Source organism: Sinohyriopsis cumingii, chromosome 1, assembly GCF_028554795.1.
Source record: "Sinohyriopsis cumingii isolate HCF-2022 chromosome 1, ASM2855479v2, whole genome shotgun sequence".
In the NCBI taxonomy this organism is placed as follows: Eukaryota; Metazoa; Mollusca; class Bivalvia; order Unionida; family Unionidae; genus Sinohyriopsis; species Sinohyriopsis cumingii.
Window position 1 is genome coordinate 142,859,944 of NC_142961.1, and position 15,657 is coordinate 142,875,600.

General features: G+C 34.3%; 1 protein-coding gene across 4 annotated transcripts in view; it reads left to right on the forward strand.

The window, feature by feature from the left end:
• LOC149808052 (SWI/SNF-related matrix-associated actin-dependent regulator of chromatin subfamily A member 2-like) overlaps positions 1–15,657 on the forward strand; it is an 85,049-nt gene that overhangs the window by 20,328 nt on the left and 49,064 nt on the right. For all 4 annotated transcript variants that reach the window (XM_089973063.1, XM_089973081.1, XM_089973074.1 and 1 more), the window contains exons 6-12: positions 1,441–1,567; positions 4,513–4,686; positions 6,789–6,962; positions 7,409–7,636; positions 10,751–10,881; positions 12,872–13,006; positions 15,131–15,254. In XM_089973063.1, coding sequence (XP_089829189.1) covers positions 1,441–1,567; positions 4,513–4,686; positions 6,789–6,962; positions 7,409–7,636; positions 10,751–10,881; positions 12,872–13,006; positions 15,131–15,254 — 1,093 coding nt within the window. The remainder of the gene's footprint in view (positions 1–1,440; positions 1,568–4,512; positions 4,687–6,788; positions 6,963–7,408; positions 7,637–10,750; positions 10,882–12,871; positions 13,007–15,130; positions 15,255–15,657) is intronic.

Sequence of the window (15,657 nt, forward strand, 5' to 3'; positions counted from 1 at the left end):
TACACGAAACATTTCCAAGAAAGCAGACAGTTTTTAAAAAAACGTGAAACATGTCACAAATTCATTATATGTTTATACACACGTATTGGACCAGTCTGGATTGAAATAAAATGGAGCCAAGTTTTAAGTGAAATGAGCTATATCAATGAGGCTAATGGATGTTATGACTTAAAATTTTTAGAGGAGGGGGATTCTCTTAAACTAAAAAATATGTTGCATCAAGAAAAGGACAAATCAATAGCAATTTACGAATGTTGAAAGAATAATTTGACAGTGGTATAATACAGCATTCATTATTTGTGGACTTCATAACCATTCAGCAAGTTAGACATGTATACTAGTTAAAGTGACTATTACGTACATACTCTTGTACTGAACCATGTGGATTTAGCCGATCTGAGCGCCAGATAAGTAGCAAAAGTAAATGTTCGTTTTTTTGGTATGTTTTCTGTAATTATGGCATGTGATATATAGATTGCTCTTTTTAAGCTCAAGTTATGCTTTATTGCTACTAATATTATGAATAATACCTCTCCTGGGGGTTGGCATGTATGAACCTACAACAATGGTTCACATTTATTTCAATTTCCTTTTGATTATAAACCTTGATAAACTGAACATTAGGATTAACAGATACCCAGTAGATGTTTCCTACAATTTTGACAGCTCTAGCATTGGCATCCATTGTCTATCCATGCTTTGGCTGTTTTAATCTTCTTTAAAATCTCTTTCAACCAAACTTGACCAAGTCTGCCATCAAATATGGCAACCATTAATCAAGATAGATAAACCATAACAATAATTCTCAGCAAATTTTACCAAATTTTACACAAAGCATTGTGGCATTAAGTCCTTGCAAGCTGGTACAAATGATGCAGGTTCACCATATGTTATGGCCCCCATTACAAAATATGGCAAGACCTTAAAATGAATTTTTTAAATTAAAAAAACCAAACCATTGAATTTTACTAAATTTGAATGAAAAAGCACCATGGTGTTAACAGCTTTCAGTTCAAATAATGTTGATCCACCATGAAATATGGCTCAAGTCACTAGGAGAAAAAGTAATAACTTCCAAAAAAGTGCTTTAAAAAAGTATCCCGATTTGTTGCCAGATTCTCGTTATTGGCAAATGTCAGCGAGGTGAGCAATTTCAGGCTTACTTTAGCCCCTTTTTTTTGTTTGTTAATAAAGATTTTGGATAATTCTGTAAAAAAAATTGAACCCATATATAATTTAATCACAAAGTGTAAATGAAATCCCAGCACCATCACCAATTACAATTAGTTACTCTTCAAGATGCTAAATTGCCAAAATATTTCTGAATTGAAAATTCAACAAGAAGACAATTTCAGAGTAAAAGTAGTTAAAATCATGCAAGACAGTTTTGAATATATAACACTGAAATGCACAATATGATAATCGTTTTCTGTTTTACAGGATAGCTAATCGCATTGGACAGAGAATAAAGGAGTTGTCAAGCCTTCCAGCAACATTGTCTGAAGACATGAAAATCAAGGCAATGATAGAGCAGCGAGCTCTCCGCCTTCTTAACTTCCAGAGACAGGTACATAGGATCAAAAATATTTCGTTTATAGTTCTATAATTCCGGCGTTTTCATTTTTAACCATAATCAGATACATATTTTGTTCTTGTTCAGATATAACTCTTTTGCTGCAAGTAAGACGTGGAATTTTAAAATGTTTTCCTTGATAACTCTAATTTAAACATGCAGCAAGTTGTATTTTAATGATTGGTCATACTACTCGAGTCATTTTGTCAATTAATCTGCTATTTCACGAAGATTAATCCATACATCAGAGCACAAAAGAAAACATGGAGACAAAAGCTATCATAAGGTTTAGCATGGTGTATGCTTTATGGCAGAACAAAACAAGTCAGTTATTTACTGTTGAGGCAAGTGGAGTAAAGCATCTTGCCCTAGGACACACAGCATGAGCCAGCCAATCCAATAATCCAGTCTCATTTTCAAAAACCCATTCAATCCAGAATCTGGCATGCTTACCACTGACCTAACTATTAAGATATCTAAACTGGAATATCAGGGCCCCAAGTGGTCTAAAGCGCTCACCTTTCCAGATCACTGCCATCTCACCTCTGCGTGGGTTCGAGTCTAAATCTCAGCTAGCATGGTTACGTGGGAAAGCCTGCCGGTAGCTTCTCGTGGGTCATTGGTTCTTCCTTTGGTTTTCCAGGGTTCTTCTTTCACCAGTTATACTGGCCGCCATGTATAGCCTATCTTGTGCTGAAAAATGGCATTAAACCCTAGAAATGTGTTGAAGATTCCCCTCAAACAAACAATATTCAATACCAGAGTCTGAGTTAAGCAACTCCTAACTTGTGCCTATTTCCTGTGTGTTTCTTTTTCTGCGGCAATTTAACTTCTAACTCCTTTATTTCTTTTTTAAATACGTTACTCAATCATAATAGGAAAAATTGGTTGCTTTGTAAGCTCATTATTTTCTTTTTTCTGATAAATGTTATAGAGTTAAGACATAATGGTCATAGCTTCATTATTAATTTCTTGTCACTGTAAACTTTTAATCCTTTGGAATTGCCTGCCATTAGGTGTAGAATGTTTTATGCTGTTACACATTCATCTCTCAGTCTGTTACCAATTTTGTGTCAACACAGTGACTTGAATTACCCACCATCTACAGTTATGAAACTTTGTGGATGGCATGTATTGGAGGTAAGGAATAATCCTATTGATATCAAGGTCAAAGGTTCAAATGTAACGGTTACTGTATTGGAAAGATCAGATGAATTCAGCAAAATAACTTGAGTTCTCCACCATATACAATTACCAAACTTTTTGAATGACCTGCACTTGTGGTTAGGTAGACCCTTATTGATTTGCGTCTAAAAAAGTGAAAGGTCAGGGCCATTGTAAGAAGAAAATGATGTCTGCTCAATAACATTAGTTCTGCATCAAAGACCATGACCAAACTTTCTGGATGGCTTATACTCTCTTATACTCTGGATAAGGAAGAAGTATAATGACTTTGTCCTCAAAATTAAAAAAAAAGTTTTTTCATTACATTTATGTTATTTGCATAGAAAATTATTAAATTGGGTATATAGTATGCTGTATATGGTACTTTTATTTTGGATTACAAGACTATCATTACATTTTGGCACATAAGATAGAAAGAAAGAAAAAATGTCTCAGGATTAATATATCATGGTTGGGTATTTATCAAAGTGTAAATTTTGCCAAATCACTCACAAAGTAAATGAAGTTTAAAGGACTTTGTTATGTTTGTGAGTAATTAGATCAAATTTGCTTAGCAATAATATCCAACTATGACCATTTAATCTTTATAATAACAATTTTCCTCCATTCTGTCATCAAATTGGTACATTCCATGTTAGGTAGAAAACAGTTTTCTTTAAGAATATACTAGAATACCTAGCCCCCCTATTCAAGGTTAGTTGCTTCACTTAATACATCATCGGCGTAAAAGTAAGTGTTTGAACTTCCCTTGGCTAGCAAAGGTGATCTAGCCCATACCAAAATCATAAGAGTTGATGAGAGTGAGCATGAGTTTACTTTACTATTCTCTGTTCTTCCTATCTACACATCATGTTTATTATTAATGACATCTGATGCTTTTAAGTCATATCACTATGACCGTAAAGAACAGAAACATGATGTGGAAGCAAAACTGTTGTAGTTTATGAAGATAGAGTTGCTCATAAAGCCTGCTGTACACTTTGATTGGCTACAGCAGTGAGAGTTGGGTTGCAGGAAGGACTGATTACAGTGTTTTAACTTTAATCTGGGATTTTGTGAAATGTGATCAGAGTCATGGAGGAATGGCATTGTTGTTCTTCTTCTTATTATTAATATATTGCATGGATTTTCTGAACATTTGCACTGGAAACTGATCGGAATGGAAAGTAGTCCCCAGGATATTCCAGATCAAATCAAAGCAATTGTAAATAATAGGCCGTTAAGGTCATTGGAAGAGGAACTATGATTGGTAAGACCACATACTGTTAATTCATTATTTTTGTGGGTATCATTGTCTTGGTTTGGTGCAAAATTACATTTTCATCTGGACTTAAATTCACTTTTTGGGGCTTGATGTTCTATTTTTCCACATATGGACTTAAATTCACTTTTTGGGGCTTGATGTTCTATTTTTCCACATACAGACTTTAATTCACTTTTGGGGGATTGATGTTCTATTTTTCCACATATGGACTTTAATTCACTTTTGGGGGATTGATGTTCTATTTTTCTACATATGGACTTTAATTCGCGTTTTGGGGATTGATGTTCTATTTTTCCACATATGGGCATAAATTCACTTTTTGGGGCTTGCTGTTCTATTTTTTTCCACATCAGGATCATTGTTTATTTGATATTAAAACTGTTTTCTAGCAACAACGAGATCCACAAAAATTGATATCTATGAAAAATCGTATATTCACATAGTCACAGTACAAGCAATATGTCTAAAGTTTTGATTTTTCCTATTATAGTTGCGTTCTGAGGTGGTGTCCTGCATGAGAAGGGACACAACGCTAGAGACAGCATTGAACACCAAAGCCTATCGACGGAGCAAGAGGCAGTCTCTGAGGGAAGCCCGAGTTACAGAGAAGCTTGAGAAGCAACAGAAATTAGAACTGGAGAGAAAGAAACGGCAGAAACATCAGGCATGTTTTTTGGAATTATGTCACCTCATCCACCATTCTAACTGTCCTTAAATCACTTCTTTTTTACACACTAGTATGTTAATGGGGGGGAAAAAAGGCGGTGGAGTGGGCTGGAAGATTTTATCCAGCTGAGGATGCATTGTGTACATAGCTTATCAATTAATTTCTTGTTGGAAAAGTTATTAGATATGATTTTAAAATATACACGACATATTTATTATTACATTTATTTCAGAATTGTAATTAACAAGTGGGTCTGTACTGTTGAACAAGTGAAAAGGGGGATGAGCTTTAAATAACTGAGAAATGTCTTATTAGAAGTGGAACTACTTTACAACAGATTTAAATTTTTGACTATGTAGCAACAACATGAATGAAATGAGGGATTGAATGTGTATTGAGGTTGGGTCTAGTCAAGGACACACCATTGCAGGATTCATGCTAATTTCTTTAAACATTACACTGAAAAATCATCCATATGTACTACAATCATGCATCGTATTTTCAAGCCCTACATTTATGTCTTATTGAATCCTCATTTGTTGAGAACATTTCCCCTCTTTTTTAAAATGGAGATATGAATTTTCCATCTCCTATTTTGTTTTCTAAATAGACCCTGATTGAGGAATTTAGGCTTTCAAGGTTGTATGCTTCTATGTGATTATACTTGTATGCACATGTAGGAATAGTGTGAGTGTATATGAATGTATATTATAGTTAATTGAAAGTTTATAAACTTTTGTGTATTTATGCACATTTTGGAGTAGCATGGTTGTGCATAAGTGTGTTATAGTGAATTTTATGCTGGCAGGTTTATATGCTTTTGTGTGTTTTTGAACATTACAGAGTAGTATGGATGTGTATGAGTGTATATTAAATTGCATTTATACTAGCTTGTTTTGTATGTTAGCAAATGTTTATGCACTTTAAAGAGTTTTGGGGGGTGTATGAATGCATATTCAGAAGTCTCGGAAACACTTAGTCATGGACACAGGTTTTTTTTATCTGGGACACAGAAAAAATCACATAGGCAGGAGTCTTCCATATGCACACAATAGCTGGGTGGAAATTCAAAGACTTGCTGGTCCTGCTTCAAACACCTGCTGAGTGGGAAAATGTGTTAATCAGTTGATCATTTTAGCTGTGCTGATGTTTTTCAATGACAGAATTCAGTGGCTGTAAGGTCCCCAGATGAATATGTTGTCGTTATAAGAGTACATCAAAAGAACATGACCCAATGGCTGGGCGGCAAGTTTAAAGACTTAGACTAGCTGTTGAGTGATGGGAAAATGTGGTGATATTGACAATTACTGAATTCTGAGGCAGGAAAATCCAAAGATGTACATGGGGTCATATTTTAAGAGTACATCAAGTTAACAACTTGAGCTTTCATTATCTTGTGTATTTCCTTGTGTGGCCGACTAAGTAGTGCGTGTGACCTTGAAATCAAGACATGTTGAGACTTAGACAAAATGCTGTTAGCAAACTTGGATAACTATTTTGGGGTTAAAGGGCAAATTGACTAAGATTGTAATGAGATTCAGAAGAGTGTTAAAGTTGCTAGAATTGATAGTTTAAATGGAACAGTAGCCAAGTTTAAGAAAGTGTGTGATGCCTGGGCTTAGTGTCTGGAATAAGGCCATTCCTTGAATTGACAAAATTTAGTCTGACTCTAACAGACAAACAAGAGCTATATGTCAGTGGTGTAAAGAATTTGAAAAAATAAACTCAGTGACAACTAATGGTTCTTTTCATCTGGACATTTAGCCACTTCAGGTGTGCCTAAATATGCTTATGGGAGGGGACTGCATCTTTTGCTGGTGGGACTACTATCTTTACCAAAATAGAAGTCCTGGACTCCTATCTTAAAATCCTAGCGAGACCGCTGATAATGAAGTCCATTTTATGTTGGCAAGTTTATATACTTTTGTGTGTTTATGTGCATTGAAGAGTAGTGTGGGTATGTATGAACACATCAAAGTTTGTTTTATGCTTGCAAGTTTATATACTAGTGTGTGTGTGTGCACATGTATGCATGCATGCACATGTGTTAAAAGCTATCATTTTCTTAATGTAATTTCACATCTTTCTTGCTTCTTTAGGAATATTTGAATGCAGTTCTGCAGCATGCCAAGGATTTCAAAGAGTTCCACCGCAATATTTCCTCAAAGATTAGCAAGATCAACAAGGCAGTTGCCACCCATCACATGAACACAGAGAGAGAACAGAAGAAAGAACAGGAGAGACTAGAGAAGGAAAGAATGAGAAGACTCATGGTAAAGATACAGTCAGAAAAGATTTGTTTGTAGTTAACAAACAATATACATGCAAACATCTGTAGAGTACTTTACCATTTAGGAAAATTTATTAAGTGGTTTTTGAGAAGTTGTTTAAAGGATTTTCTGAATTGAATAATTGTGTCCATATTTTATGGCAAATCTGCATCGTTTGAACAGATTTGTAAAGCCTTCATGCCGGAATGTTACCTGTCAAATTTGGTCAAATTCTGCTGAATAGTTTAAGAGAGATTATTTTAAGGTTTTTCTGTTTTTAATACTGACATTAGAGGGCAAAATAGTTTGGGAGTGGGACCCTTTGGATACCGGGATCCATAAAGATCCTACATGAATCATTAGTCATATAATTGTGTTTTGTATGGGGTGACACATAACAGATGAGACAGTATTATTTTCAGTATTTCCCTCCAATGTTTTTGTCTTAGGCTGAAGATGAAGAAGGCTACAGAAAACTCATCGACCAGAAGAAAGACAAACGTCTAGCTTACTTGCTACACCAGACAGATGAATATGTAGCCAATCTTAGCCAGTTGGTGGAGCAGCACAAAATTGAGCAGAAGAAAAAAGTCAAAGAAGAAAGGAGGAAAAGGAAAAAGAAAAAGGCAGAGAAGAAGAAGGAAAAGAAAGAAAATGAGAATGGTTCAGAAGTACAGGTAAACCTGCTTATGAGTCCCAGTTTAGAAGTTGAAAGACTGTTTATTATGTAACTACCTAATGATTTAGCTTGTATTGAGTTTAAAGAGGTTGCTTCAAACAAATCCTTAGATTTCTCTAAGAAGTCTGAATCAAAATAAAACTTGGTTGAGTAAGCAGATTTAGGTTAGGAAAAAAACATTTCACTCAAATTCGACCATTAGAATATCCACAAGTAAGGCTGCAGTTTCTCATAATGCAAGCTTATTCAAGAAAATACCATAGTTTTGTGTCAAAGGAAATATCAGTAAAAGTCATGGATAATAATTATCGTCTATATAGTGGATAGCAAGTCAGGCATTAATATTACTTTTTAAACAACAGCATCATTGTAAACATTAAAGGTTTTGCAAATTTATCAGCTGAAAACTGGAACAGTGTTCATCCTTAGCATAGCAGGATTTCAGTATTACCACAATGGTGGAACAGTTACTGCTTCATTAGTATGTCAGGATTTCAGTATTACCACAATGGTGGAACAGTTACTGCTTCATTAATATGTCAGGATTCCAGTATTACTACAATGGTGGAACAGTTACTACTTCATTAATATGTCAGGATTCCAGTATTACTACAATGGTGGAACAGTTACTGCTTCATTAGTATGTCAGGATTCCAGTATTACTTCATTGGTGGAACAGTATTATTGCATCATTAGTATGTCAGGATTCCAGTATTACTACATTGGTGGAACATTTTTACTGCTTCATTAGTATGTTAGGATTCCAGTATTACTACATTGGTGGAACAGTATTTCTGCTTCATTAGTATGTCAGGATTCCAGTATTACTACATTGGTGGAACAGTATTATTGCATCATTAGTATGTCAGGATTCCAGTATTACTACATTGGTGGAACATTATTACTGCTTCATTAGTATGTCGGGCTTTATAGTTTACAGCATTTGTATGGGAAAATATGAATGAGTTTTTCAGATGGAAATACGGCATGACCTTGGGAGTGCAATATATCCATCTGACAAAACGAGTTAATATTTTCCCATGCATGCAAATGCAGTAACCTTTTCATTATATGCTCATTTTCTTACTCTACCTAAGGATTAATTATATAAACAAATATACACTACAAAAAACAAAATAACTGAATGTATGCCGTATTCCAAACTAAATACACAAGTGCAGATTCATCATTACACAACAACATTATTAATGTGCACATAAATCCACCCAAATAAATTTGAACTTAGTCACATTCTAGACATAACTTTAGAGAAAAGAAATGGCTTTTTGGTCTACTTAAAATTGAAATTTGGAGTCATGAATGAATGTGCATTGGAACAACTTTTTCATTTGATCTGGAATGAATAGATTTTGGTATTTTTGTCGATTCTACGAAATTTCGTGATTATGGGCTGGATTTATCTGTGCCAATTCTACATGAAATACATTGGATTGAAGCAGCAAGGGAGAAGCGTGTTGACATCTCAAAGCATGTTTCTGTTCTGTCATTGAATGTTTGAAATCATAATATGAGATAAATATGAAGTCTTTCAATTGCAATTATCAAAAAGACACTATGGAATTTAATGTTTATTTCATTTTGAGTGCAGTAAGGAGGATGTAATTGCACTTGGAATATGGTCAAAATTACAGTAAAATTTTGAAATGTTTAATCAAGCTTGAGAACCCATGACATGCCTCATGTAATTCAGATCTGCAGAACTAAGAAAGTACATTTTAAGGAAATTCAAAACGTAAAACTGTAAGTATGTTTTTAGCCATTCTTATTACCAGCTAAATAAGACAGTTCATGCCTTGTCATTTGCATGTTATTTATAAGGACCCTGTCTGGCATCTATAGCTAGCCTAAATCCGAAACATTGTGTAGAAAAAGTTAACACAGCTGATATGTGACAGTCCATGAATCATCTGCTTTAGTTCATTTAGAAAGTTCTGGTGTCTGCATCCATTGTTTGTTTACAATAGAAAGTAGTTCCTTTATGAGTGCAGTATGAAGTGCACGCGAGTTCAATATCATAAAATACTGAATGATTCTGACAATGTAAAATTAATGGAGAAAAAATGAGTATATTATAATCCAGTATTACTGCATTGGTGGAACAGTATTACTGCATCCTTAGCATGTCAGGATTCCATTATTACTGCATTGGTGGAACAGTATTACTGCATCATTAGTATATCAGGATTCCAGTATTACTGCATTGGTGGAACAGTATTACTGCATTATTAGTATGTCAGGATTCCAGTATTACTACATTGATGGAACAGTATTACCACATCCTTAGCATGCCAAGATTCCAGTATTATTAGATTGGTGTGACAGTCTTACAGCATCAGTTGTGGAACAGTATGACTACATCATTGTTATATCAGGATGCCAGTGTTACCACATTGGTAGAACAGTATTTATTCTTAGCATTCCAGTATTGCTCCATTGGTGTAACAGTATTACTGCATCATTAGTATGTCAGGATTCCAGTTGCTCTGTTAGTGTATAGCCATGTTGTCATGGTGCTATTGACACCATGACAGGTTGTACCTTGAAACCCATGTTTGTGAAAGCTGAGTCTACTTTGAACAAGGACAAGGAATGACTACTTACTTCAGTTCAAAGCCCAATGATACTTTACAAGTTTTATCCATGTTTTAAACCTTTGGACTAAGACAAGTAGAACATTGTGTTCTTGTTCATATCCACTTGTTCATCCACAGTTAATAAGATAGATTAAAGAGATTGAGAATTTCTGGATTAAACATTTCTCGATTCGTACTTAGGTTCATGCATGATTGTAGCCATCAGAAAACTTGTTATGCTTTGCCACTTTGTGGTAGGGGTATGTAGCATTACACTTGTTACATTTTTGCTGGTTTATCTTGTGACATTTATACTCTATGAATGCATTTTCAGTAAATGAAAGATTTGCTTGTCCTTTTTTATTCATTCTTGGTTCTTTAATTTTAGCATGCAAAGGAAACCTACAATAAATTGTTTTAAAAGCACCAAAAACCAACACTATAAAAGTAATATGTCATCTTTTTTTAATTACTCATCCCTGATTAAAAATGTGGCCCTTTTGATGATTTTTATTTAGGATCAAGATGAATCATCCAGCATGAGTGAAATCAGAATCAAGGTTATTGAGACAGACACTGGCAAGGTTCTGACAGGAGAAGAGGCTCCTCTGGCAAGTCAGCTTGATGCATGGTTGGAGATGAATCCAGGGTAGGTTGCCATGTCAGTCCACCTTTCCTTGGTGGCAATAATTGTAGTCTGGATTGCACATTGCACTGCTCAGCTAATTATAAACCGGGAAGTGCCTCTCCCCTCTGCCTTTCTAATCTCATGTTTGCCATCATTGCCCTGCCTTTGTTCCTCTTCATCAGAGATCCTTGAATTAGAGGGTTTGCATTGAAAACATCCTGAAATAAAAAAAAAGTTGGGTTTTTTTTCCCTTAAAATTTCTTTGAATATGTTGGAAAACTAATTACTTTTGCCAAAACCCACAGGAATTTATCAAAATGAATACAGATTGGTAAAACTGAATAAAATGAAAATAATTTTGGTAAGTGAAGTAAAATGTGTTGTCAGATCACAAAGAAAGCTTAAAACTAGTGCCACCTGTTGGAGTAAGGGAAATTAATGTGCAAGAATTATTGCCCTGTGTATAAAATAGGAAAGATGAATTCTTTTCTTTTGGGAGAGCTGGATTCATGAAGTAATAGGGCTTATATTCCTAACATTAATGTAATTGGGTAAGAATTTCAGGAGAAACATTATTTACTAACAAATTTGCTTTCTCTTCAATAATAGTTTAATTTTTTATTTATTCCTAATAAAATATTGCCGAGTTGTACAACATGTCTTAATTAACTAAACTTTGAAAATGCTTGCATTTGAGAGAAGGAAGACTATTGATTTTGGTGTTAAAACATCATAGTTCCAGGTCAAAAAGACTTTCTGAAGGAAAACTGTTTCAGCAACGGAACTCAAATCATATGCCAACCATGGTGCTTATCGATTTTGGGGGCAATAGATCAACAGTCAAAGTCATCAAGACTGAAAGGAGAAAAGTGGTTTCTGCAGAATAACTTGAGCTAAATCATAAAACTCCAAATCACACAACACCATAGGGAAAATAAAACCCTTCCCATTAACACCATTACACTGAGAAGCCTAACACATACTTTGTATTGACTGTCAAAATGCACATGTTGTTATTACCCAGTGAAACAGCATGTTTTAAATAGTTTTACCAGGCAGCATCACGTAATATTATTGGCATAGAATACAAGTTTAACTGGTACTACAACTTTTGTGCCCTACAGTGTAAGATGCCTCCCATGATATTTCATGTTTTTGGTGTCATTGTCTTATTGACTAAATAATAGTGTTGTGTAGTGTGTTTTAGGGTTGACTAAGATTGGAATGAGAAGTCAGATTTTCAGGAATTTCTCACACTTGGTGTCCCATATCATCGCTTTTCTACATTTTAAAGTCTTATTTCTCAGATGTCTTTTTTCTAATAAATTCAACTTCTCACACAACCACATTAATGTGTTTTCAAGTTCCGTTGACCTACATTTCAGTTATCTGAAATTAGATGGACGTGGGAAATGATGAAATTGGTTAAAAAGATGATAAGTATCTTGAACGAAATGAAGCTATCTAAACACTTTATTATTTATATATTTTTATTTGTTTTTGTTTAATGAAACATATTTCAACTCAATCCAATTTGCTTGTGTGAGAATTTTAATATCAGGGGAGACATCTTTTGGTACCTAAGTGTCTGACCAGTGAAAGAGTTTAACAAAGTGTCTGACCAAAGAAAGAGGGTTTCACAAAATATCTAGTGAAAGAGGGTTTAAAAAAAGTGTAATTGTACTTGTTATGAAATTAGGTGTATAATATATCATTCATTCTTGCGTTACTGTTTTCTGGCAGAATTTGATCGAGTTGTAGCTACTGTTTGACTTGAATCTTTACACTTGAATTGCATTATATTGACAGGGGCATCTCTGGCATATGGTCACTTTTCAAGTTTATAACCACTGTAAATACTAATTTTTACCAAACATGCAGATAAACTTAGTCATTGTATGCCACTTTTGGGCCTGGGTAAACTATAGTAAACTATAAGCAAAGGGTTTTAATTTCTCTGTCTGCACCAAAGATAAATGATAGATTATATTTTTCTGTATTCTTATTGCAGATATGAAGTGGCGCCTCGTGATGAGGGAGAAGACGACTCTGAAGATGTGTCTGGTGATGAGGATGATGATGGTACAGAGAATGATGAGGAAGAGGAGATGAGAAGGGAAAAATTAGCAGATAGTGTCGCAGTTGTGTATGTTGACACTTTACCAATTTCATTCTATTTTCATCAGATTCATTATTGTATATGTGTTGATGTTTTAAGTCACACCTTTTGATTTTTATTTTAAAATTTGGAAGATGGACTCACATCAGTTCCATAAAAGAGGTTTCCGAATTCAACATTAATATTGGGCAAATTTTTTAAGCAAAACCTTGAAAAAAATTATAAAGTCTTTGAAAACTCCTTGAATTTGGTCTTGAGATTTTTGTATGAACTATGCAATGTATCAATTTACTCTAATAGTAAAGGACAGAGTTGTACTTGCCATGTTGGGGTTGTTGTCAGCACATAAATGCTTTTACTGATGTCTGCCCTAATGAATGTTAACCATTCTGCCTTCCTATGTCCTGGGCAACAGTCTGTATTGGGTTTCATAGCACTTACTTTTTGCAGAGGGTGCTAGCTTTGTACACATACTTTGTACATGTTTCATTAGTTGGACATTCTCCATTTTACTTTTGTGTTGAGCTCAGATTTGTTTCATTCTGTATACATATCATTATACCTGGAATCATACAACATGACTAGAGATCTGGATGAGTACTGCACCCTCATCACAAAAGTAGGTCACTATGACCTATATTTCATGTTTCACTGACTTTGGTTAAATTTTCATGTGTGATTGTACATTCTCTGTTTACTAGGTGATTTTATGCTTCTATTAATACCTCACCTTTACAACAAAAGAAGGTTAGTGTGACCTACCTCGAATAATAAAATTTTGTGAGAGGGTACGTCTTGGTATATACCATATCATTATTGCAAAATGGGGTCTCTGACATCTAATGCTTCAGTTACTTTGTTGACATTTTGTGTTTAAAAGTCATTTTTTGGGTGCTGTTTATATTAAAATAATGAAACTTGATAGATGTATCTCCTTATCATCACACCATAACCACCAAAGATCAATGTGATCTACATTTTGTGCTTTACTTTTATAGGTTAAATATCTATGTTTACCTCATGATCACATACATTTTTCCATGCTCTTTTCAGCCCTTTGTACAGTTGGAAGTAGAATTAAATGTTTTTATTCAGTGGTAAACTTTCCAAATTAATAATAGTACATTGTATGCTACTAAGGTTAACTGTACTGTACTTGTGAATGAGTATAGAAATTAGATTAGTGGACTGCATGCTTTTCATATTTTTCTTTAGTGCTGATAAGGGAAACTATTACTGCGTGAACTATACTTCTTATAGTGGTCATACTGGCAGTCACTCCAAAGTTACTCCAAACCCATGATTTTTTCCAAGTAAAATCTTGATTCCAGGAATGTACTTTAGTTTCTATGAAAAGTAGATTTTAAGAAGAATGATTTTTATTTTAAAACACGCAATGTGAAATTATTCTCTGGTTTTTATCAAGTCATTCTGAATGTCTACTTTGACATACACAAAAGAATGTTGTTGGGCATCTAGTTATAAAATCTATTGCCATATTTGGCTTACAGTTGGTTGTAGTATGTAACAAGTTTCTGAATGCAACTAGCATCACTTTTTTCAGTGGATTGCTGTCAAACTTAGTGCCTATTATGGTCATTATTTGAAGACTAGTTATTGTCCGTTTTATGATGGGAGTGATAAAAGAGAATTTCAAGATAATATTTTTTAAACAAGTAAAAACAAAATAAAAAATTAGGATGAGCAAGTTAAAAAGAAAGATTGGACATAAAAATACCCCTAAAAAGTATGTAAAAAATAAATTGGGATGTCGAACCCACCACCTCTTGTTTGGCAGCTGTGACAGAAAGACAAAAGTTGTCATTTATATATGTAAGATATTCATGTTGACCAGTCATTGAATTTGAAAGAGTAGTGCACTTTTTAGACTGGATTCTTTTCTGTCATGAAGAGTAGTGCACTTTTTAGACTGTGGATTCTTTTCTGTCATGAAGGTTCAGATGCAGGAAGGGTTGGGATAGATTTATGTGAGCAACTTGCTCACCATTCCTGTACTTTGCTTATAATAATTTTCTGTTTGATATTTGCGTTGTGCTGTTGGTGGAGTACTTGGAGACTATTACATACAATCTTGGCCATGTATATTTGTCAGAGAAAGATATAAATGCATTTTTGACCTACATTTGGCAGAGCTACTGAGGATGATGAGTATCGTACTGACTCCAGGAACTACTACACACTGGCCCATACAGTGAGGGAAGAGATCAAGGAGCAGGCCTCTATCATGATCAATGGGAAGCTTAAAGAATATCAGGTCTGTACAGGTAGACACCATATTTTGCACAGGATTGTATTTTCATATCTGCATATCTGCAAACTTGGGACATTGTAATCAGTAATTTTTGTGAAACATGGAATAAAAAATTATGCTGTATACTCTTGAATTTATCTTGATTTTATTTCTGCTTTTTTGTTTAATACACTTTGTATTTGGACCATATGACTTCAGGTGAGCACATCACAAACATGATGTTTTAATTTTAACTTATGGACTTGAATTTAATTTTTATTACTATTTGCATTTTGTTTGTTAGTGCAGAAGTAGAATTTTTTTGGTACTCTGACGCGAGTATATTAAAAGTGAACATTATTGACATCAAATCCCTTCAAAGGCTAATAAAAACTTAAGTATTTTTGAAAAACCATGTGATAAAACC